This window comes from Heliangelus exortis, chromosome 16 (genome assembly GCF_036169615.1).
Source record: "Heliangelus exortis chromosome 16, bHelExo1.hap1, whole genome shotgun sequence".
Lineage (NCBI taxonomy): Eukaryota > Metazoa > Chordata > Aves > Apodiformes > Trochilidae > Heliangelus > Heliangelus exortis.
The window spans coordinates 4,672,766-4,697,346 of NC_092437.1; the positions used below are offsets into that span (position 1 = coordinate 4,672,766).

The 24,581-nt window shown below is 42.8% G+C and overlaps 1 protein-coding gene across 1 annotated transcript in view; it reads left to right on the forward strand.

Annotated features, from left to right (window-relative positions):
- The first annotated feature begins 14,881 nt into the window (after nucleotides 1–14,881).
- The window catches only part of TAF4 (TATA-box binding protein associated factor 4), a 36,115-nt gene continuing 26,415 nt past the window's right edge, over nucleotides 14,882–24,581 (forward strand). Inside the window, exons 1-2 of the mRNA XM_071759526.1 lie at nucleotides 14,882–15,236; nucleotides 17,139–18,227. Coding sequence (XP_071615627.1) covers nucleotides 14,921–15,236; nucleotides 17,139–18,227 — 1,405 coding nt within the window. The 5' untranslated portion in view covers nucleotides 14,882–14,920. The remainder of the gene's footprint in view (nucleotides 15,237–17,138; nucleotides 18,228–24,581) is intronic.

Below are 24,581 nucleotides of genomic sequence, written 5' to 3' on the forward strand. Positions count from 1 at the left end.
GAACGGCCCCGCCCATCAGCGGGTAACGGGGCAGCGGGTGAGGGGCGGGCAGAGGGACTGAGGGACTGAGGGACTGACGGACTGTCTGACTGACTGACTGTCTGACTGACTGTCTGACTGACAGAGGGACTGACTGACGGACTGACTGACTGACGGACTGACTGACTGACGGACTGACTGACTGACTGACTGACAGCGAGACTGACTGACTGACTGACTGACGGACAGAGGGACTGTGACTGGCTGACTGGCTGACTGACAGAGGGACTGACTGACAGAGGGACTGTCTGACTGACGGACTGACTGACTGACAGAGGGACTGACTGACAGAGGGATTGACTGACTGACGGACTGACTGATGGACTGACTGATTGACGGACTGACTGACTGCAGAGGGACTGACGGACTGATGGACTTACTGACTGACTGACTGTCTGACTGACTGACAGGCTGCCAGGCTGAGCCGGGCGAGCTGTGGGCCTCCTCCCCTCACCCCTCAGTGCCGTTGTGTCACATCAGGCGGGCGCTCTCTGCGGGAGCTTTTCCCGCCCTCATCCCGCTCTCCCTGGGGATCTGCAGCACAGAGGCTGCTCCCAGGCTCTGAGGAGGAGCGGGACGGCTGCCTCCTGCCCCAGCCCCTTCCCCCCAGTGCCGTGGCTGCCGAGGAGCCCGGCCGTGAGCTGCAGGGCACCCCCAGGAGGGATGGACCTGCTGAGGATGGAGATGGCGGCGAGTGCCCTGGTGAGGAGGGGAGCACAACGCTAGGACACAGCTGGAGGATGGATCTTCCAGTCTCCAGGGACCTGTCCAGCTCCCCAGCCATCTGCGGGTCAATGAGAGACACCCATTAGCATCCGGCAGACACAGTCACAGGAGGTGAAGTCACCAGCACCAGGGTGGATGGGGATCAGGCAGGGTGGGTTGGGGCAGGGGGTCAGAGTGCACAAATCTTGCTGATTTGTGTGATGCACATGAATGAGATGCAAAACCAGTGGCTGAAGACAATACAGTGGGAGCCATTGTCTCAGTGTCAAGAGACACCTGCTTACACCTCTACCACCAGTGATAAAACAGTGACACAGCAGTGTGCAGTCCACAGGCTTACCCTCATGTCATAGAATCATAGAATCATAGAATTGGCTGGGTTGGAAGGGACCTCAGAGCTCATCAAGTCCAACCCTTGATCCACTCCCCCCGTGGTTCCCAGCCCATGGCACTGAGTGCCACATCCAGGCTCTTTTGAAATATCTCCAGGGATGGACCCCTTCCCTGGGCAGCCCATTCCAATGGCTGATCACCCTCTCAGTAAAGAAATTCTTTCTAATGTCCAACCTAAACCTCCCCTGGCACAACTTGAGACCTCTTGTGCCCTCTTGTCTTGCTGAGAGTTGCCTGGGAAAAGAGCCCAACCCCCCCCTGGCTCCAACCTCCTTTCAGGGAGTTGGAGAGAGTGATGAGGTCTCCCCTGAGCCTCCTCTTCTCCAGCCTCAACACCCCCAGCTCCCTCAGCCTCTCCTCATAGGATCTGTGCTGGATCCCTTCACCAGCCTAGTTACCCTAACAACCTAGGTTGTTGTCCCAACAACCTGCTTCCCTGCACACCGTGGCTCAAAGAGCCATTCTCCAAATGCCCCTAAATGTCTGCCCTCTGACCTTATATATTTTATGGTGCTGCTCTTCATGCTGTTTATCCAGCCTGATGAGATCTCCTGTTTGAACAAGGAAGGAGCTTTCCTTCTCTCTTAGGAACACACGTACAGTCTTCCTGGTGTTAAATTTTCATTGTTTTAACATTGACAGAATTGCTAAAAAAAACCTCCAAAAAGTAAATTATTTGCCCATTAATTGGACAAAAAAATTTGAATCAAAAAGCCCTTAAAGTCAGTCTTTATAGTTTTTTAGCTCAGCCTCAAGTTTACCCTATACAGAGCAAAAGATTTTTACTGCAGTCAACAGTGCCCTTTAGCGGGCAAATCACTGGTTAGAAACTTCTCTGATGAAAAAAAAACTCATCTAGCTCCCCTGTGGGAAGAGTTTCAAGTTTAACAATGTGGGAAGGTGGAAATGGAGAAAAAATAGGGCAAGAAATAATAAAATGCTCAGTTTGGGGGTAGTAAAAAATAATTATTTTGAATGGGAAAAATTATGTCAGTTTGGGCAACATAACCAAGGTACTGCAGTACTTTCACTTTTGGTTTATATTCTCCAGCTTTACAAAAATCTGACTTTATGTTAGATGTTCTTTATTTCCACTCTTAAAATACTTTTCAGTTCAACTGGGTTTTTCAGTTCAACTCATTGTTTTGTGTTTTTTTTTATTATTTATGCACTCCAAAATATCACTGAATCATAAGCACATCTAGTTCCAGTATTTTGTTCTGTATTCATCAAAAGTGATTAAGATTTTTTTTTTTTTTTACAAAACAGGATAGGGAAAGAGACAATCACACTTGCCACTACAGAGATGCAGGTCTCACAAGCAATTAATGCATTGTGGAAAATGAAGAATACACCAAAGCAGAATGAACTCTACACTGGTAAGAAGAGATATGCAAAAATACAGGATTTTAGTTACAGTCTTCATGGCCATAAATCGACCTGCCACTGGAGGATACTCTTATTGTAATGAATTTCCTCAGTATCTTTTGTTTGACAACAGTCAGAGATAACAAGTGATTAGCAAGAAGAAATATGACACCTGACATTTTAAATGCCCTGTTAGTGTTATTTATTCTGCTGAGAAATACAGTTATTCATCCATTAAGCTCTGGAAGGGGGAATGAAAGATTGTCTTTCACTGTGTAACTTCATGAAAAGTGTGTGATCCTGGGCATCCTTCATGTGAAGAGGAAATATTTGGCTTCATGTGAAGAAGCCAAGTGTAGTTCATCGTGGTACGAGGAAGAAACCTGGTGGAGCTGCACTCTGTGACAGCAGCAGACACAGCTTTTTTAGAACAGTGTTTTTGACTGTTGGTAACTGTGGTCTGTGGAGGCTGTAAGTAGGGTACAGCCAGAGAATATAACCACATAGCTAGTTCACTGACAGGAAAACCTATGTTGCCAGAAATAAGGAGATTCCCATAAAAGCTGGAATTAGTAGCATATGGGATGGTCACCACCAATCTATCTAAAGCCATTTCAAAGCAGTTAAGAGAAAACTGTGACTCAGAGCAATGATGAAAACTTGTGGGGTCTGTGATGGTGAGAGAGCAGTTATGTGGTGGCTGATGGCCATGTCCATGGCACTGGGAGCTGAGCTGTCTGCCAGTTAGAGGCAGAGGGGAAAGACATTGAAAAAACATCTGGAAGAAACATCTCCAGCTGCTGGAAGAGATGAACCAGGCACTGGCTGCTGGAGAATCACCTCTTACACCTGGGGACAGAGGGATATGTTGACTCTTGGTGGCAGCAGGAATTACTGCAGCTGATGGTAGCAGAACTGGAATTTTTCCCTAGTGGGCTCAGGGAAGGCTCAAAGGGAAGAGGAGAGAGATTGGCATGGAAAATGAAGGAGGTGAAACTGGAAAGGAGATTTTAATTTGGGTGTGGCAAATAAAGCAAAGGGAAGGAGAAAGATGTGAGCCCTAAAGGAAGAGAAATTTAAAAGATGCCAGTAGTTTATTAGAAAAAAGTGGTGGCTGCAGGGAAGGTCATGAAGTACAGAACACAATTTGTACTGGTGCAGGGAATGGGTAGTAGAAAACAGCCCAAGAATGAAGGAGGGACTGGAAAAAGATGGAGGAACTGAAAAGATGCAGGAAAGGTGAGAAGGAAGAAAATTGTCAATGTAAGTGATTTTTATTCTGACTATAGATACACAGAGAAAGCAGAATAAAGAAAAAAAAAACATGTAAAGTCAGTTGAAGGAAGCTAGAATAAAAAAGAGAAAGGAAAGAAGAATAAGAGAATAGAATAAGGAAATTAAAATAAAAAGATAGAAACATGGAAAAGTAGAAAGAATTGAAAACTTAGTAACTTTTATTTAGATAATATGTGCATCATACAATTGGTTTCTATATTTCCTACTGTCTAAGATGAGATGCAGTGATGCAGTTTGTCTTGCCAGGAAAAGAAGTATCTCTTCTGAAAAAAAAATCCATCAAAACAATAGGCATTGTTTTCTTTTTTATTCTGGAAGTAAATTCAGAGAATGAAATACAGCCTGTTCTCTCTTCCCTTCCCTCTCTCTCTTTCTCTTTTTCTCAGTTTTGAGTCTATTCCTCAGACATTTCAATTTTGACATCTCATATTCCACTCCCATATATCAAATTTAAAGCCAGTTTAACTCCTGGATTTAAATTAAATATTTTATAAAATGTCATAGTTTTAGGCTTGTGTGGGATTGACTCTCTTAATTAGTACCTTGACTAGGTACTTAGTGGAACTGGCATAAATCTGCATTATTCCATTGTGTTTCTCAGCAGTCACTGAGCACGTTGCACAGTCAAGACTGTATGAAATATAAATATAAGTGGAGGAAATGTTTGGCTGAAAACAATCTTGTTATTTTGTACAGATACAGAGGTATGTGTATATATCCCTTTATAAGGTATGGTGTCATGAGATGAAGCTTTAGCTATTGCGATTTAAAAAGTAGCATTTTAAATTGCATACTAAATTCAACAGGCTCCCAATCTATGCTTTTTAACCAGCTTTATTACTGATACATTTACATTAAAATATTTTACCTTTCTTTGTTTGTCCCAGGCATGTATTAATGACAACTTGTCATACTGTAGGCAGTTTACCTGTTGAATTAAACATTTTCTACAGGGAAAGACCATTCTTTGCTATAATGCAAAGTGATAATTTCTTTTTGTATTTATGAAAATCCAGTGGTGAATCCTATAGAGGTTAGAAGCCATCAGGACACTTTTGCTTCAACAGAGTAAGGAGGGAACACACATTTACTTGTTTTTAAGACCAAGATCACAACCCCAAAACCTGTCTGATGTTGCAATACATTTAATGGTTGAGGAATGGGAGATGAAGCAATTAGAGAAGTGCAAATTCCTTTTATACAGAGGCTTTCTGAATCACAAATGGCAATTTGAAGTTATCCTGGCTAAGCAGGTGGTGATTTATTCATGGATGTGGAAGCTGGAGACAGTTTTGAGAGAGCCTTCCATGAAGACAGGTAGATGGATAATGTACATGATCCAACAAGGCTGACAAAGCTGAATTTTGCAGTTTGGTCACAAAAATTGCAGTATGAAGTCTTACAAGCCAGACCTAGATTCTAAAAAAGGTGTTTGGGCATCTATCTCCCATTCAAATGAGTAAGAGGATTCAGACCTAAGTTTAGAAATAATTAGGGCAATAGAGATAGTTGTCTATCTAGGACAGTGGGGAACACACTGCACACAGCCTAAAATACAAAGTTCCATTAGGAAAAATCTCTGACTTTTTGTTTGGTTGGTTGTTTGGTTTTTTTGTTTTTTTGTTTTTTTTTGTTTTGTTTTGTTATTGTTTGTTTGGTTTTTTCTGCATGTGCTGCATTTTCTTGGGTAGTGTTGTGCTGAAGGGAACAGCAAGTCTGTGGATCCTCAGAGATCCACTGCTGTGGGGGGATGGAAGTGGGGTTTCATGAAGTTTTTTCAGACATGAAGTGTGCAAAAGGTGGAGCAAAGAGTGTGCTAAAAGATAGGAAAAAAAAAAAAAAGATTACAAATGGAGAAAGGAGAAAAAATGTCTTTGAGGGATGAAATGCTGCAGAGGTTTAGTCTGCAAATAAAGATTTTGTAGGGTTTCAGGTTTATGCATTAACTGTAAGAATAACAATCTGTTTATTTAGCTTCATGCTGAACTTCCCAAGAGGTTCAAGAGCTGTAGGGATAACCAATGATATAAGGCCTCTTCTGGGCTGAAAAAGGTCTAAGTTACAACTGGAGTATCACAACTGACCCACTTGGTACCCCTGAGAGTAGTCTCAGTGGAGAGACTAAGGAGCAGGTGGGAGTACAGCCGGATAAATTTCTCTGTGGACAGACTTTTCAGAACAAAAATGTGTGTTTTGGACAGTACAAGTTGTATTCACTGCATACTTCACACCCCTGGATGTTGCAGATTAGTAAATTTAACAATTCCCTGGACAGAAATCTGTCATTACCAATTGGATTTGGCTAGAATTCCAGAAGGCTCCACAGCAGTGTTTCTTTAAGAGCTCCTCCTTCCCTTTCTGTGCTTCCTTCTCTCCCTACAAATTATTGAACACATTCAGGCTGTCACTACTGAGCACTATTTCATTGGCACTGAGGTTGAACCAAGACCCTGCAGCCCAGTTCCTCCTGGTGCAAATCTAATCACAGGATGACACACATCACTGGGCTGGGAACATGGAAGAAAGAGCTTCCTTATAACATGTTTTAGTTCTGAGACATCATTTGCACTAATTCCCTATAGGGCACTCTGTTCTTGAGCCAAAGAAAGGAACCTCCCTCTTACCTGTTTGACACATGCCCAGTAAATTCTGCTGCTTTCTCTTCAGCTGGGCATCCTATCCTCTTACCTAGATCATGCTGATCTTTCCCTGTGTAGCATCTGCTGCAGTTTTGATAGCCTGAATTGTTCTTGATTTGTTTTAAAAGGCCTGTTTCAGAAATGTCCCTGATGATGTGAATTACTAGGCATAGTTTCATCTGCAAGGGTGCTCTTCATTTAGGTTTGTTATTTTAGTTTTTAAAATAATACTAAACACGCTTTGGATTTTAGAGGGTTTAATTCAGGTTTAGGTTAAGAGGTAAGGTAAGCCATAGCAATAGAATTTTAATGCAGTTACAGAAAGTATTTTATTTTTGTGTGACAACAAGCTGGCATTTAATCCTCTTCAGATTTTAGAAGCTAAACTGTAAATCAATCTTCACATAAGATAGCTGTGTCTCTTTGGTTGGTCAGTTCTAACTTGGGCTTCTCCTTGCTTTTGTAGAACTTGTGTACAAACTTTCCACATATGCCTAAAAATTCTTACATTTATTGTTCCAAAGCCTTTGCATTATTTGTACTTCACACCTCATTTCTCTATGATGTGATGTATAACAAGGGTTTTATTACACTCTTAAACTTTTAGAGCACATTTCTGGTTTTAAAGTAACCTTAATAATAACATGAGATTACACTTTTCACTTTTCTCACTTAATTCATATTAACAGCCTTAATTTTTCCCAGAGAGTCTCACTGCTTCATCTTGGGCTCTGGATTGTACTCAGCAGCATCCTCAGCATTTACTCTGCCCATAACATCACCTGTGACAAACTTCTAAATGCTGTTTGGGACAGAGAGTTTCTAGTTTTGAAGGCTAAAGGTTTGTGCATAACTCAGGGCACAAACTGATCTGAAAACTCTTAATTTCTGTTGATGAAGCAGAAAGAACCCCAGGCAGAGTTGAGGGTGAAGCCATGAGTTAGAAAAAAAATCTACTTGTCTTCTAAACTGGAAGAAAGCTAATTATTTGCATAATTAACAAGTGTCACAGCACTGATTAACTTTTCAAATAATATCTGAGCTGTATTGGATAATAATGGACTCTGGTCTTTACAGGACAAGGGTTAATGAGTCAGGCTCTGTGTGATGCAGGTGGCTCACTGCTCCACCCAGATATGAAAGAGGATGGTGTGGCTCCTGGGGAAGAGATGACACTTCTGAATTTAAAAGTCTGAATTTAGAATGCCCAAAAGCAGTGAAACAGCCAGATAAGTTTTCAGAGTTCCTATTTCTGTCAATCTCTTAATGACAGGAAAGCTTCCAGAGGGAGGCAACTTAGCCCTGCACAGACTTTTTTTTCCTCTTTGAGTCAGTGGAAACGTTGGTAAGGGTGCAGGGGGAAGAGGTGGCATGTTGTGTGATGATCCCAACACAGGTACTAACATGCAACTTCACATGGTGTTTAAAGGTGCAAGGATATTACATTTGGATGGGATCTTGCTGGGGATGAGTGTGTAGCAGGGAGGGCTTTGGGCTGCCAAGTCATGTAATTCTGCTTAGATGGCTTAATGTCAAGGAACAGTAATGAATCAGTAAACTTTCTGGCCCACTAAACTGTACAGAGCAGCAAAACTAGCTCCCTCTGCTGAAAATAATTAAGAGACACAAGTTTTATAGTTTCACAAAACCAATTAGACCTTCTTACACAAGAACATACCAATTGTCTGTTGCTTCCCTCTTTCTATCTAATCATCTTTCCTAACCAAGTTGTTATGTTTATTGCCTGCCATTTTATCTGGATGCTAATAAATGGTTAATTTCTGCAGATGGCAAGTCTAATGTCCTAGCTAGAAAATAAGTATCAGTGATAGCAAAATTGTTACACTTCTGTGGTAATGGGAGAGTATTGTAAGTAACTGCACAAGGACAAAACTGACAAATAAGGAACAACTTAACATAAAAAAACTTGGCCCTCTGTCTGGGTGTGTCATTTCCTTTGGGTTGGAAGTTTTCCCCATCTTGTATTCTGAGAGATAAAGTATTTGTCTGACTTGCTTCAAGACTGACTCTTTTTTTTCAGCCAGTTGTGGGAACACATCCCATATTTGAGTTACTTGATTTGTTTGGAGTTTCAAAAATGAGCACAGGCTCATTAAAGGAACAGGGGCAAGTCCTTGAACTCTGTCTCTGAGAGTGAGAATATATTTTAGGCAATATAAGAAAGTAACCTATAGTCTGGAAGCAGATCCCTAACCATTTTAGACTGCTGGAGAATTCAGAAAAAAAACCTTGTATAATGGCCTTTTGTGCTATGTTTTCATTAAGTCTGAGGCAGCTCAATAAAGAAACTACAGCATGATTTATTTTAATCAGTCATTACAGAGAAGTCATTAAAAAAAACTTGGCAAAATTTTGCTTACATACTTCTTACATTCCAAATCCACAAAACGTTTAGATACAATCTCATTTCATTATAACCAAAACAAACCTCCTTTACTAGGTTTATTTCTTTCTTTTTCTTTTTTATTTTTTTTTTTTTTTTTTTTTAAATGATGATGTTTCCATACCTCTTCTGTCTTCACTGGCTTTCCATTTCAGTGTCTTTTGTGTCTGTTTTCTTTATAATGTCACTAAGATTAGTCAGGTTGCTCTGAGGCATCCTGTCAAACCATAAGGCTTGGTAAGAATATTTAAACTAGAGGCAGAGTAGGGAAAATTGTTTAGCTTTTTTTGTCCTCTGAAGATGACTTTTAGAAATGCTTCTAGTTCATATCTGAAGGAATCTGAATTTTGACCCATGTAGTGTATATATGCTGAAAGTTTTGCCAACTTTGCCAGCTTGTTAGTTTCAGCTGACATTTTTAATGTTGAGAAAAAATGTGGATATTCAATCACACACAAAATCCTCTTTTTAAATGACTCCTCTGTTTTAAAAGTGGAGCACCATGAGGATATTGAATGATTTAGATAGGGACATAGGGACAAAGAACGTGCCCTGTAAATTATTGTCTCTGGCACTGTGATAAAACAGATGATAAAATCAAATTCCATAGGACAAAAATTTTCATCTACAACAAATGCTGTTTCACAGCTGACATGGCACTCACTACACCTGTTCTTGGCACTGACCAATAATAAATGAGATTTATTTTCAGCTATTTTGTTAATCTTTATTTATGAATTTTTGAAGGCGAGTGAGCAGAGAGAAGCATATAAAGAAAGAGGATATAACATTGATTGCCAAAACTGGCCAACTGCTCAGAGTCCAGTAAAAACTCTTTCTGATGGGGCATAAAGGCAATGATCTAGGAGTGCTGTGCCATGGCATTGACTGGAAACAATCAAGCAGTCTTCAGTTCTACAAGGAGGTCCGTTTTTAAAAGAGCTCTGCTCTTGACACACAGAATGCAGAGGGTAATTGCTGTGTGATGGATGCTCTTACATCATTTAGGTTGCCTTTGGCTCTTGGCTTCATCTGATATTCAGATTCTTAGAGATGAGGGAGTAGTGCATGGCAGTGTGGACAGCATGGTCTGTGACAACAGTCACTCTGTTGACATGGAGAAGGAAATTTTCTGTGGCTTTGACATCCAAAGTGAAGCTATCCCAACCATAACTCTTAAGGGTGACCTGAGTGGCCACTGTTGTGTGTCATGTGTGAAGCTGGACAGAGCTGGAAGCAGAACAGAAGGTACCTTCTGACTGTAGGAGGCTCCTGAGCTTGTGACTGGAGCCAAAAGTTTGTCTGTTGCTTTTTAAATTCCTGGAAGCTAGAAGAGAAGAGAGGAGCAGTGATCTGCACTGCTCAAAAAGTAGAGTGAAGACTGGTGGAGAGAATATTAGGTATATAATGATGCTGGAAAGCTCAGGGGAAAACTAGAAGAGCTCTGAATCAAGAGGGCCCAAAGGAGTCTAGCACAGGAATATCCACTCTCTCAGTATACTGGTGAGGTTGTCTGAGGGTATATTGCTGATAAAACATTCCTGGCAGGATAATACTTTGCTTGCAAAGAATCACAGAACAATTGAAAAAAACCTGCCAAAGTCACCTCGCACTAAAAAGAAATAGTTCAAACAGATTCTAACAAATCCTGACTGCAAAATGTGTAAATTGGATTTACAGTAATGAGACCCATCAGTGGGCACTTTTTCTTGACATATTCTGTCAGAGTATCAGTTGGAAATCGTGCTTCAGTTTTCCAAAAGTTCCTTTAATTTGCTTAGAAATGAAAGCATTTTCATCTTTCCCAGTCAGCTCTAATAATTCAAAACATGTGAAATTACTGAAGCTCAGAGTAGTGACCTGAAGGACCACTAATTTTTTAATATGAATCATGTAGAATTGCATGAGAATTTTTTCCAAACCAATAAAACCACAAAGCTTTGTTGACATGTCTGCTTCTTCTCCCTTCCACAGACATAATTATGGATGTTTGCTACTAATCTGCATTCAGAAGGTACCTGCTAGCTACTGGAGTGTGCAGTTGGAAACTTCCATCTCCTTATTCAAGTGTCCCTTTTTCTTAGTAACATGCCCTAGCTCTTCCTTTACAGATGAGCCTGGATATTGATACTTCCTATCTTGGCAGGCAGTAACAAGTGTGAGGAGTTAGATTAAGAGCAGTGGGCAAGAAAAACAGAATTCCACAGCTCTTTTATATTGTAAGGCCTTGAAGGCCTTTAACCAAGAATCCTTTAGCTGACAGTGTATTTTCTGGGCATCTTCTTTTGGGCTGAGTTGCATGGCCTTTGGCATGCCTCAGTACAGCCTAATATATATATAATATACCTAAATATTATATATATAATATATGATATTATAAATATAATATACCTAAATAACTCCCATGGGAACTGGATGTAGCATTTACTAGTGACAGAGACTGCTAACTGTCTCTGAGCAGATTGTGAAGGCAGTTGTGTGCTCAGCTAACTTTTGTTTCTGAAAATCAAGCTTTTAGGTAGTCTCTAGCAGACCTTTTCTGTGTATCTCCCAATTAATAACTGGGTATTATTAAATATCTTATTAAAAAGAGGATATCCCTTAACCTGTTATAACCGAGTAACTATATTATGTATCTCACTATAAAAAAACCCTACTTTTGAAGAATAAATGCTTTTCTGCTCAGCTTCTGGAGCTCCAGTAACTGTTATGCAGATATAAACACTTGGATAAATGGGTGGTTCTCCATACCTCTGCCACAGCAGCATTGTGCTAGGTGTTCTGTTTGGAATACTGAATTGCAGCCAAAGCTTTGGTGCTTCTGTAGGTAGCAGATGCAGCCTAGAACACATCTGGACACACTGTCCTCAAGTGGAAACAGTAGCATAGATAGCTATGATTATTGTAAAGTAAAAAGGGACTGGGTAGTTGTTTCCAAATCTACTGTTCATCTCTATTTTATAAGGCCAAGATTAAGACATTTTCCTGGAGCATACCATACTTAATTAATCCCTGACTATTTAGACTTCTTCAGGGATTCACCTAAGGACAAAGACTTAACAGTATTTGAGATTCCAAGAAGACAGCAAGATATATAGACTGCAAAGAGGAATTAAAGTTGTTTCACCTTGAGACACAATCTCTGTGCCATGTTCTGCACAGGCTGGTTCTAGGGTCAGGGTTGGGGGGAGTATTTTAAAGCTCCTGATGGCTTCTACTCTTTGACACCAGAGAGAATCCATACATGTCTAACGTTCAAGATTTCTGATAAACTTGGTGATGGGTGAAATATATGGCATTCAATGTATATTGAACCTATTTCTCCACCAACCCATGTAGTTATTTTAGAATTCTTATGCAGGTTGCTCTTTTATGCCATTTAAATCAGAAGGTGAGCAGTATAATACGGAGCAGCTGGATTCACAGCCCTGAGGAATTCAGTCTAGAAAGTTACTTCTGATGTCAAACTAGAGTCAGAGAGTACGAAAAGATAAATTATTCAGTAATGAAGCCTACACACTTATAATGCACAAGTTGTAGTGAACCTCAGTTGCTCTTGTAATTTTGTAAAGTTGTTTACCTAATATGGCAGATATGCCATATGGTACACTAAAGACAGCATTCCAACAAGGACATGAAGATTTCTAGGTTTTTATTTCTATTTTTTTATGCAACTGTAAATCACATCCAAGCTGTCCTAGAACACAAGCACTAGAAGAATATAGGCTGCTCTGACCCTTCATGCTGACTACTGCTGACATTTGGTAATTTCAAATCCATCTCTCCAGTCCTTCTCTTCCTCCATCACTCCTCGGGCTGCACTCCTAGTTAGATGCTAGAGTTGTAGCCATTCTGTCTTTGAGCAGAGCTCTCAAAAAGGCTCAGCCTTCTAATTTTTACTCAGCAGCCAAAATCTACTGCAGGTGAGAGGCAGGCATGAGAAACCACCACAATAATATCCTTTAACATAAGCCGTGAATTGCTATGACCTTTGATTTAAAAATATTTACTTGCCCTATTATTTGAGGTTTATATGCTAAGAAAAAACACCTTTCAGTTTTCATGTTTCCCCTGCAAGCTTTTGGCAAACAGCTTCTCCCTCGTGGACACATTCACATATTTGGGGGCAGAATAAAACATGGGACAGGTCTCCTGCACTGTTCCCAGTCACTCAGGGGCCAGCTAGGGAGCAGAGCAATTTAATTCATGTTACAGTACTACAAGTGATGACCACAAATATGTAATGCAGGAAGCGTTGACACCCATGTTTGGGCAACCCTAAGTAAAGAATACTTTGTCTCTGACCTATTTAAAGCAATCCCTTCTCATAGATAACTCCTAGCTCTTAGGCTTCCAAGTCTCCACCTTTGCAGCCTTCAGCCAGCTGTCAGGCCAACTCAGTTCCAGGCATCATCAACCAGGGCATTAGCACATGCCTAGTCAGTCCCACTGCAACACAGCTCCAGCTTCTAATTCCAGCCATTCCCAATATCCAAGAGCAATGCTTATTTTATAATACCGAACCAAGGGATGCTATTTCATGCTCGATTCCCCTTAAAACTTCACACGTGGCTACGATTTGTCTTTCATTTAATATTTCTCCAACAGCTCATTTTTCTGGGTAAACAGTGCCTGGCAAAAGAGGAGCATTTATTAGAAGGCAGGTTGTATTTTTAACTATATTTACTTTCTTTATGATGGTTGCACAATAAGGTCGAAGTGCAGCTCTCTACTGTAAGGCCAGCGCTCAGCAAGACGAGTCCACCTGCAGCCAGCGCCTGGCTGAACCCCACCGCACCCCCCAGGCACCTCCGGGGCGCCGAGCCGAGGCCCGGTGCGGTGGAAACTCGGCTGCGTGCGGGAGCAGCCCCGAAAGAGCCGCAGACGTCCCCGGCTCCCCGCCAATCGCGGTTTTGCAGAGCCAGGGCTCTCCCCCCAAGGGTTAAGCGGCAGCGGGGGTGTAACGCTCGCTGACACACAGGCGGGGATCGTCCCTAGCGCGGCAGGGCCCCCGCCTCGCGGTGCCGGGCTCAGAGCTGCGAGTGGACCGTTTAAAATTGTCATCTCCCTCTCTTTTTTCCCCCCTCCCCTCTTCTCTTCCTTTTCCCTTCCCAGCGCTGAAATCGCAGCCTCCCCTCCCTTCCTCGGCCGCCTTTTCCCGGGGTTCGTCCCAACCCCTCCGCCGTGGGCCCGGCGAGGCCCGGCGTGCTGAGTCAGACCGCTCAGGCCGCGGAACCAAGCCTGCGGAGACCGCGCCTGGCACACGGCAACGGCGACCGCCCCCGCGGCCCGGACGGCGGAGCAGCTACCCCGCCGGGCCGCAACCGAGGGGCCGCAGCCTCCCCCTCCCTCGGCCGCCCAGCTCTCCGGGGCAGCCCGCCTCTGCCAGCCGCGGAGGGAGGCGCGGGGGCTGGCGCGCTCCTCCTTAGCCCGCTGCCCCCGCCCGGGGCTGGGCGTGGGGCTCGGCCGCCCGCCCGCTCGCCCGCCCTCCCTCTGCTCTCCCCGGCCCCCCCGCGCCGCCGGTGGATCAGTTACACGCAGCTGGCACAGGTGTGGGGCGCCCTTCAGACTCGCGCCGGCGGGGAAGACCCGGACGCAGGGAGCCAGCAGGGAAACATGCAGCCATTTTGGGCCGAGCCAGACAAAGAGCCGTGGCCACCGCGGCCACCCCCGCAGCTCCGCCGGCCGCTCACCCGCTCACCCCCCCACTCAACCTCTCCCGCACTTCTATCCGCAGCTCGCCGCCTGCCTCTCCTCCCCCTCAACCACCACCCCAACGCCCGATCCGTCCCCGCCCTTCCCCGCACACCCCGGCCGCTGCCGCCCGTCTCCCAACTCAACGTCCGCAGCCATTTGCCCGGCCTTTTATAGGCGGGCGCCGGCCAATCGGCGGCGGGCGGAATCCCTCTCGGGCCGGTGATGTGAGGCTGGGCGCCCGCGCATGCGCCTTGCGCTGCAGCCCGAGTGTGTGTGTGTGGGGTGGGGGGAGGGAGGGAGGAGTGGAAGGGGAGGGGGGGGAGGAGGGAGCAGCTCACAGGAACCCTCCAAAAAAAAGATGGCGGCGGGCTCGGATCTGCTGGATGAGGTTTTCCTGAACACGGAGGTGGATGAGAAGGTGGTGAGCGACCTGGTGGGCTCCCTGGAGTCCCAGCTGGCGGCCTCCGGCCACCACCACCAGCACCACAAGGCGCAGGAGCCCCTGAGGGCCGCTGGGGGGCTGCTGGGGAACCATGTTGTGAGCAGCAGCAGTAGCAGCAGCAGCCCTAGCCCTAGCCCTGGAGGAGTAGTAGTAGGAGGCAATGCTAATGCCCAAACAGAGAGCAGCAGCAGCAGCAAGATGGGACTGAGTGCCCCAGAGATCACAAAAGCAGGTAACATGGGCAGGGGTGGGGGGCTCTGAGGGAGAGGGGCCCTCCCCTCCCCCCACTCCCCAGCTCCGGCTGCCTCCTTCCCTCACTGCTTTCCCCCCTTTTCCCTCTCTCCTCCTTCTCGTTGTGGCAGGAGCGGGAGTGCAAAGGGTGGTATCGATCATATGGGGGAGAGCCTCCCCTCATCATGCCCCCTCGGTGTGTATCCGCGCCTCTGCTCCCTCCCCTTTATTTTCCCTCCTCGCTTCTGCTTACTAGAGGGTGTTTTATCATGTGTGGGGACAGCCTCCCCGCAGAACAAGCCGGCAGTGCCTGTCCGTGACTCTGCCGGTCCCCTCTTCTTTTCCTGCCCTTGTTGCTGGAGTGTAAAAGGGCTCTCTTAATCCCGGGGGCTGAGGGAGGCAGAGCCCACCCTCTCGGTAATGGCTGTGCCTCCCATGCCGTCTCTGCCTGCTCCCCTTCCCTTCCCAGGGGTGGAGGTTATGGGGGGGATTCCCTCTTGATAATGCCGCCTTAGCTGTCTGTGTAAATGCTCCTTTTCCCCTCCCCCTTCTCTGTTGCTGAAGTGCAAGGGGGTGTTATTAATCATGACACCTATTTCCTGTAGAGGAGGAAGCGAGGGGGGATTTCAAGGGGAGGAAGTCCCTCAAAATGCTTCCCCCCCATATCTCCTTGCCTGGATATTCCTTCCCCCACCCCCTCCCTTGTTCCAGGGGCTTGGAGGGGGCATTCAACACCTCTCATTCCTCCTCTGCCCTCAAGGGGGGGTTGTCACAACACCAGGTCCCAGGAAGGGGGGGAATTCAGGCCACAACACCCCACCTTGTACAATGTCTTCTCCCACCCACCCACCCTTCGTAGCTACCTGGGAACATTCCCCCTCTTCGTGTTGTGAAGATTGTAGGGGGGCAGTGTGAAGGCTGGGTCTCGGGGCTCACAACACGAGAATGGAGGGAAGCTGTTTTTCAGGGGAATTAAAAAAAAAAAAAAAAAAAAAAAAAAGCCTCCCCAGAATCTCTCTGCAATTCCTCCCCTCCCCCCATTTTTTTTTTTTTTTTTTTTTTTTTGCTTTCTTATTGCTGAAGTGTGTTACAGACCTTCTGTCATGATTAATGAAGCTCTTCTAGGAGGATCTCCTTAACCCTTATAGCATGCATCTCAGTATCTGTCTGTCACTATTCTTTTCCCATTTCTGTTTTCTTAGGGCCAGGACCTGGACTGTGTCTGATTGTATGTACAACACCAGGCCTCATCAAGGGGCATGAGGATTATTCAGGGCAAGAAGCTACATCATCTTGTCCCTTCTCAAAAGCAGCTTTGCTTCTTCTTTTTAAATTTATTTTTAACTATCTCTGGCTGAGGGAACTTCAGATCCAGAAGAAAAATTCTGTAATAAAGTGGCAGGGTCTTTTGGTAACCTATTCAAGGCCTTGTAGTACTTCCTATTTTGCCAGGCTAACATTTTTCTTTCACTTTTTCATATTTTGCTGTTGTTGAGCCTCCTGATCTAACTGACTTGCTCTTAAGGAATTGAAAGGATTAGAAAGATGCAGTTGCAGCCCTGTTGATTTTGGGCTCTAGGACGGGAAATAAGTCTGAGATGATCTTCCTTCTCTCTTCCCTTGCTTCATATCAAATCTGTTTTCCTATCTTGTTCCTCTGTAATGTTGAAAGCAGAGGTGTTACAATTAATATTGAACCTGTTTTGAACCTGTTAGTCCTGGGTGGGCAATTGGAGGCTTCAAGTTAATGTCTTCAAAACCATCTTCAGTTTGTACTTTGTCTCGTTTTCTTGGCTCCATTCAGGGAGCCTGGGAGATGCAGAAGACTTGTTGATGAGCACGAACATTCTGTCTTTGCTGGACTTGTTGCTTGTTCTTTTTGCTTAACCTTGTTGTTTTGCAGGTGCAGGAGGAGTGCAAGGGGGTGTTATTAATCATAACACCAGGTCCCAGACTTCAGCTCTGGATGGAGCCACTACAACGAGCACCAGCACCACCACTGCAGCAGCAGGAGGATCTGAAGTCACTGCTGCCCCAGGGACCCTCAGCCAGGGCAAATCGGTGGTTATCAGCACCATGGCAACAGCCTTGTCCACCAGGAATGGCAAGATTGGGACCACAACAGTGCAAACTTTGAATGGGAGTAACGTGGTGATGAACTCTCACCACACAGGGAGCGGTGCTTTCTCTGCGACTCCTGTAACTGCCAACCCCACTTCTGCACCTGCTGTTGCCCCTCTCATTAACAATGGACCTGGATCTGTGGGGAAAGGAAACACTGTCAATGCTGTTTTGCCATCAGCTTCCAACACTGTCATCCAGACTTCTTTCCTTAATACTGCTGTGTCCTCTGCATCTTCCCCCTCACCCACAGTTATCTCCTCGCAGCCCCCACCCAGCATCGGAGCTGGGGTCTCCACAGTGACGCTCGTCAGGCCCCCGATCAACGCGACAGTACCCGCAGTGGCTGCAGCTGGTGCAGCCACTCAAAACGGGAGTAATACCGTGATCAATTCAACCATCAGCGTGGGGAGTTTTCCTGCTGTTGCTACAGCCACTGTAGGATCTGGAGTTTCCCTCCAAACATCACTTGCAAACAGCCAGTCCAGTCCCGCTGTGCCAGCAGCTCCGGCCGCGCAGGTCATCAAATCCGAGTCTCCTAAAACTATAGTCCAGGCAGTATCTCAACAGCAGACCATCCCTACTGGTGGCCAGCCCAGTACTACAGGGGGTAACATGATTATTGGGCAAACTATGCAAGCTGGGCTCTCCAATGTTGCTCCCAATCCTGGTGGGATACCTGCTGCAGCTCCCGGCACTGCCGCAGGAGCAGCTAGAGGCACTGCCAATACGGTGGCACAAAGTCTGCCAAGGACTCCAACAGCAACTACGAGTGGAATCAGAGCAACTTTGACTCCTACAGTTTTAGCACCTCGTTTGCCTCAGCCACCTCAGAACCCAACGAACATTCAGAATTTTCAGTTACCGCCAGGTAAGTCAGAGGACTGAGGGGTTTTGGTTTGGAAGTGTAATTTCTTGCAGGCAGGAAGGTACCCAAATTACATTTCTTGCCATTCAGTTGTGAATTGTGGAAAAGGCATCACACTTAGCAGTGAGAATCTGCTGGTTCTGAGTAGTGGAACAGTAGCATTCCACTACCTAGCACATGGTTTTAGGTGATCAGAAAGTCTTTTCAACAGTAATTCTGCCTGGTATCTTTGTTAAAATGTGAGTGTGGATGAAACTGCAAACTGCCAAAGCACGACAATGGAATGTTAGCAAATGAAATGCTGCTATTTCATTTTGACTTTTAAGGTGGTTTTGTCAGTAGTTCATATAACCTTCACGTGCTGTTCAGTTCCCTCTCTGTCCCTGTGTGCCCCCAGTACCACAGAGCACACATGAACAGAGAAGCAGCAGATATAACACAAGAAAACTCCCTTCTTTTGCTTAAAATACCTTCAAAGTCTCACTTAAAAACTCACAGATTTGAAGCTTATTATGATCTTTTTAGTCACTAGAATTCTGTACAAAAAACCATTCTTCTTATGTCCTTAGCTCACCCTGTTGTGTCTAGGGTTAGAGCTTTTGTAGTAGCTACTCTCATGCTTAGTGCTGAGCATCTCTGGGCAAGGAATCTAGTCCTGAACTCTGGGTGAGTAAAAAGCAGGATGAGCAGCATTTCTGTTCTGAGAACCATCTGTCCCTTCCTAAATATTCTGCATTTGGAGATTTAAGGTTATATATTTGCTATGATTTTGAACCAGGCTTGTACTTGTATCCAGTTTCATTTTTAACTGGAAATACTTGCATAACTATACACAGAGTTTTCTGTATTTTTAATAATAAATAGCAATAGCTGTATTCTTACTATTCTCTATTTTGGGGCAGTGTACAAAGAGCAACTAATTAAATTTTACTACTAGCACCAAGTCAAATCAGTAGTGATTGTGCAGCATCTATTTCATCTGGTCTTAGTAAAAATCCATCTGTTGAAACTCAGCTACCTTAAAGCAATACACCTGTCACATAAGGTAGATCAGAAACCATACTGTGTTACTACACATCATCTTTTTGTGTAATGTACCATCTAGGGTATGTGATGCCATGGAATTTGGTGAAGTCTGTCAGTCTTAAGTTCTAACTGGCATGAATACTCCTCATTTTTTGGTGTAGATTATTTCCTATATGAGTAATTTGAATGACGTGTTGCTAATTTCAAAAATAGTGGTGAAGCTCAGACCTTGAAATCCCAGTCCTTAATTTGAAGCTTGGAAATTGATAGGCTGGAAAAGCCCTATTTATGTGTTTGTTGCCACAGTGTATCAAAGGATTTTTGTTTTTCGGTTTGCAGTCTGTGGCCATGTATACCTATGTTTTCACTAATACTGCATTATAAACCTGATTATGGGAAAAATACTTCTTTTGCTTCCAGTGGGAGCTTTTTCTGAGTAGCTGCTGGTTTTAAACTGCCATAGCATACTTAAATGTGTTGCTCTTAGGAGAACCTTTGCCAGTCCTTAAGCATAATTGGACCATAAATTGTTCCTTTGGAGGTCTTGATAGATCAAGGTAAAACAATATAGGTTCTAAGCAGTTGAGGGTTTTTATTAAGCACTTTCCTTGTCTGTCCTACACTTTAAAAATATTGATAACTTCAAAAGAATAGCATGACTCTTAAAATAAGCAAGTGTACATGACTGAATACATGGAAATTGAGTTCTTGCAAGATGAGACAGACTTAGTATTGGGAAGGATTTCTTTGGTGGAATGGATTTTTATTTTTTTAATGGCTTTGCTTTACTTTTTTTGTACCTTGTGCAAAGCAGCCAACTTTGAAAATGTTTTACAGAAAGCATTTCTTACAGGAAATGTTAAGACCTGATGGATGTGGAGCTCTTATAACTCACAGGTGCAAGGGCTGAGCACCCTTGGAAGTCCAGCCACATACATGCAGATGTATGCATTCATGGCAAAAGAATGGTTTTGACATTGTATTTCAAATTGCAGCATCAGAGGACAGATTTTTAAGGGCAGTTTGGTAACATGAAGCTGCAAGTGCAGTGCTTGGATGCTGTGCATCCACTGGATGCATTGAATTTGCATGCACAAGTCTATGTTTTTAAAGGAATATGTGCTAAGAAGAGTTTGTAAGACTTAGTGCATGAGAGAGCTTGAGATCATACACCACACATGTAGCTTTTTACACCAAGATTTACAAACACTTAGTAAGAAAACTCCTAGGGAAGGTTTGACCAAGGGCCAGCACATGTTTGTAGTTACTTCCCTTCCCTGAATCACTGTGTCTAGCTCTCCAAAATACAGTTACAGTTTCACATGCATGGAAAGCAGTCAGTAAGTGTTACTAACCTGGGACTTGAAAATAGAAACCTTGAAAGGTTTCAGATGTGCACTTAAAACGAGCATATGGAAAATAAGCTCAATCAGTGCTCCTTAAAACATATTACCATTAGAATAATGCTTTGTGTTGCATCAAGGCAGTTGTGCAAGACAGTGACCAAATTAGAGATGCTTGAAGAGCTACAACATTCATAGCTGTTGTGACTGTACTGGATGATGGGATCCTGCTTCTCAAAGAAACTGGGTTGTTTGGAGCATTTGTTCAGTAGTAAGGGTTTTCCAGTAAGGATTTCTTTGAGGAAGAGGACTACTGTGCTTAGATTTTTCTTCAGAAACCTGTGTTTGGACCTTTGTTGTCCAACTGGGCTCATCTGGATAATGAAGGTCTAGAAGTAACCTTATTTACAGCATGTTAGCAAAGACATGAAGATACTGTCAGGTAATTTTTTAGAGGGCAAGAACAAGAGTTTCTCTTTCTAGAATGATAAAGATGCAGCATCTTTAAACCTGTGACTGAAAAGAAATTGTATGGAGTACTTCAAACAATAATATTTAATGTATCACATACAATAATATGGTAGGAGGTAGGAAAATTGGTGAGTTTGTTAATCAGACAACCTTTTTATTGTAAATAATTTGTGTTACTTTTTCATACCAAATGTGCCTTTCTTTGGGTTACTTTCCACTTGAAACCTGGATGCCAGAAGTGTCTAAAGTAACAAGGATATAAATAGGTGAGGAAATCTGCAGAATTCTGTAATATTAGAAATACAGAAAGGAACAGGAGAAATACTATGAAGTAGTGGAATGTAGTTGTTTCTATTTCTCACTGACTAGCAAGCGAGTTCAAACATATCCTGATTAGTTTCCCTGTGTGTTGCATGTGCTGCCAATATTATGCCTGTTAATTGTGTTGGCATGGCTGTATTTTGTTAAAAATAATGTCTGTAATGCACAATGATAATAGGAGCTTCTTCTAGTATTTATAGTATGTTTTACTTTCAAAGCATTTTACAAAACTTAATGCTTGCAACATGCCTGTGTGGTTGGTAAATAAAGTAGTATGAACTCTGCTTTAGAGCTGGGGGAAAGAGCAAGTTAGAGAAGTTCTGACTTGCCCAAGGCCATAAGAGAATCGATATTTTGCCAAGATTAGAGCTTGGGAGTCCTGTACTTGGCACATGAAGTGGTATCTCTCTTTCTGAAAGATAGTTGTGGATCTCTTCTGCAGAACTCTTCTGGGTGAGGGGTGGATTTTTTTTTTTTGTTCGAATCATGCATCAGCAAAAGGAACATTCTGCTTTATTTGAAATCTGCTACATCAGATCTGCCATATGTCACCAGACTGAAAGTTGTGTTTGTTCTTATTGCAACTTTGATAGTTGAGGAATCCTGCATTCTTATCTTTGTACCCTAAAGAATTTAAGACTCACAGAGCTGTGCGATAGGATATTTTTGTTTTTGTTAAAAATGAGTGTCATGAGGCAAACCAGTGACTCCTTTTGCACATCTGATAAGGGCATCTCTTTACGTGATGGGATCTAATTGGAAAATAATTGTGATTCCATTAAACTGTGAAAGCTGTTAACTTTGACTACATACTCTTCTGTTGTGTTACAGAAAATACTGTTGTTTCCAACAGCCTTTGGAAGAGGATGTTTCTATGGATTTGTTTCTGTCTGTGCTTCAAATTGTGGTCTTTCTGGTTGTTTTTTGTTTGGTTTTGGTTTTTTTTTTTTTGGGTGTCACTAGGCTTATGATCAAGGTTGTTGGTCAGTGACCAGAAGTGAATGATTTATTTCTTTTTAATGTTGAGCTTTTTTGCACTCTGCTACTTCAGAAGTTACATGCTGTTCCTATGTTCAGTGAGCTAAACAAGTTTTCCATCTCTAGAAATCTATGTGGCTTACTTCTAAGATGCAGTGTCTTGGTTTGAGGACCACAAATTTGGATGCTGCCCAAGACTTGAATCACTTACTAGCATAGGATGCTGCAGCAGAGTTAGCAATCTGAGATGAAAATGCAGCAGTTTTGGGCACTGATAAGACACAAATTAGTGGGTATCACAGATTCTTTTCAAATGAAATGTTTTGGTGTATGAAAACTGAGTATTGTTTGTCTTCTGTGTTTCCAGAAATGATATGTAAATAGAATCCTAAAAAAAAAAAATAAAAAAAAATGTATGAAGTAGTTCAGGAATGCAGCTGAAAATACTGGTATTAGACTAAGTGGGTTTTAGCATGGGGAAGAGGTTGGCTTGTGGAAAGCTTGCTTTCTAGCTTTCTGTTCTCATAAAAACTGTGTGTTCAAGTACTGACTTTGCTTGGCAGGAACTAGACATAGAAGTCATTTAAGAACACAACATGTTAAACATCTTTTGTTACTTGCAGTTTGCAGTTTTTGTCAGAAATAGTTGAAATCAGCATTTTTACCTGAAAATAACTGCTCTTGTCAGGATTTTTCTCTGTTTAAACTTTATGAATGCTTATAACTCCATTTATCTGGCTGAATCTGTTCCTTGAATTTGATGCCATTGTTTGATGTTAAAAAAAAGGCTTTTGCCAGTTGAAAGACAGTAAGTGTTAGCACGTTCAACTTTTCTATGTTAGATGTATTATCTCTTGTGAAAGAAGATTTGAAGAGGTAGTGACATGAAATAAAAATTGAAAATTGAGTTTCTCACAACTGTGCCACCAAATTATTGCAGCAAAATGGGCCCATTTCTAGCTCAAATGTTGAGAGAAGCTTAAAAACTGTACAGAGACCAGGCTGTAATTAAACAGGTGTAATTAAAGGCTTTATGATCACTCATATTTTAATTTAGATGAAGCTTTTTTTTTTTTTTATTGATACCATGGACACATGAAGAGAGCAAAATTTTATTTATTTATTTTATGTACTTAGCCAGTTTTATCTAGAAACTTTTACCCTGGTTTTCTTCTGTGGTTGCTGCTTCTGGTGTTTTGGATTTCCTTTCAGAAATCCTTGTTGTCTTCTGGAGGTACTGATGTCTCAAGGAACTGAGAGCCCAGTTTTTACCACATAGCCTCATGTCTTGAACTGGTTTTCTTGAGGTGTCTTTATAATAATAATAATAATAATATTTTTATAAATAATAATATTCAATGTAAACTGAAGTAACTGTCCTGAGGCCTTATTTCTGCCTTTAAGGGTTTTCTTTTAAATATGGAATATTTTTTTAGTGAGAACAAAACCTTGTCATCACTATGTAATGGTATAGATTATCAATTATCTAGAAGAAGGTGCTAATCATATGGTATTGATACAGCTGTGTCCTGGTTCAGCAGAGTTCAGCACCTCAGCAGACCTGTCTTAAGGCATTGCATAAATGTAGAGAATCTTTGGCTCTGTAATTGTTGTCAGGCTAGAAATAATGTTTTAAAAATACAGGTTTCTGTACTTGTATTAGCAGTGATCAGAAAGTTACACTTTGAACATGAACAGCTGATTCTCAGCAAAGTGCATAAATAGGTTATAAATCCTTTTACCCCAGGACATGACTTTTACTGTGTAGACTCAGTTGCCAAACTCTTTGGTGGGATTTGGAAATTGCTAAAAATATTGATAAAAATATGGTAGCTTGTTGTCAGTGTAGAACTTTGTTTATACATCAGAACTGTAAATTATGAACACCATGGCCCTTTTAAATTTGATGCCTTTTTCCAGAAGCTGAAAACACCTTTTTCAGTAACACATTGTATCCAGCAACTAGACAACTTGTAACATAAAACTTGCATCAGGATAATCAGCATTATTCTACATGGCTACCGTGACTCATCTAAGGTTTGTATTGAATCAAATGAGCCTGTCTGGTAAAAAGGGTCTAAGTTATCATTATGACTTGATTAATACATGCTGCTGAGAGTAGCTGAACTGTTAAAAGCCATCACAGTACTTTTGTACAGAATAAGGCACATGCTGGATAGACTCTACAACCAGTACAGTCTCAGTTGAAAAATGTGTG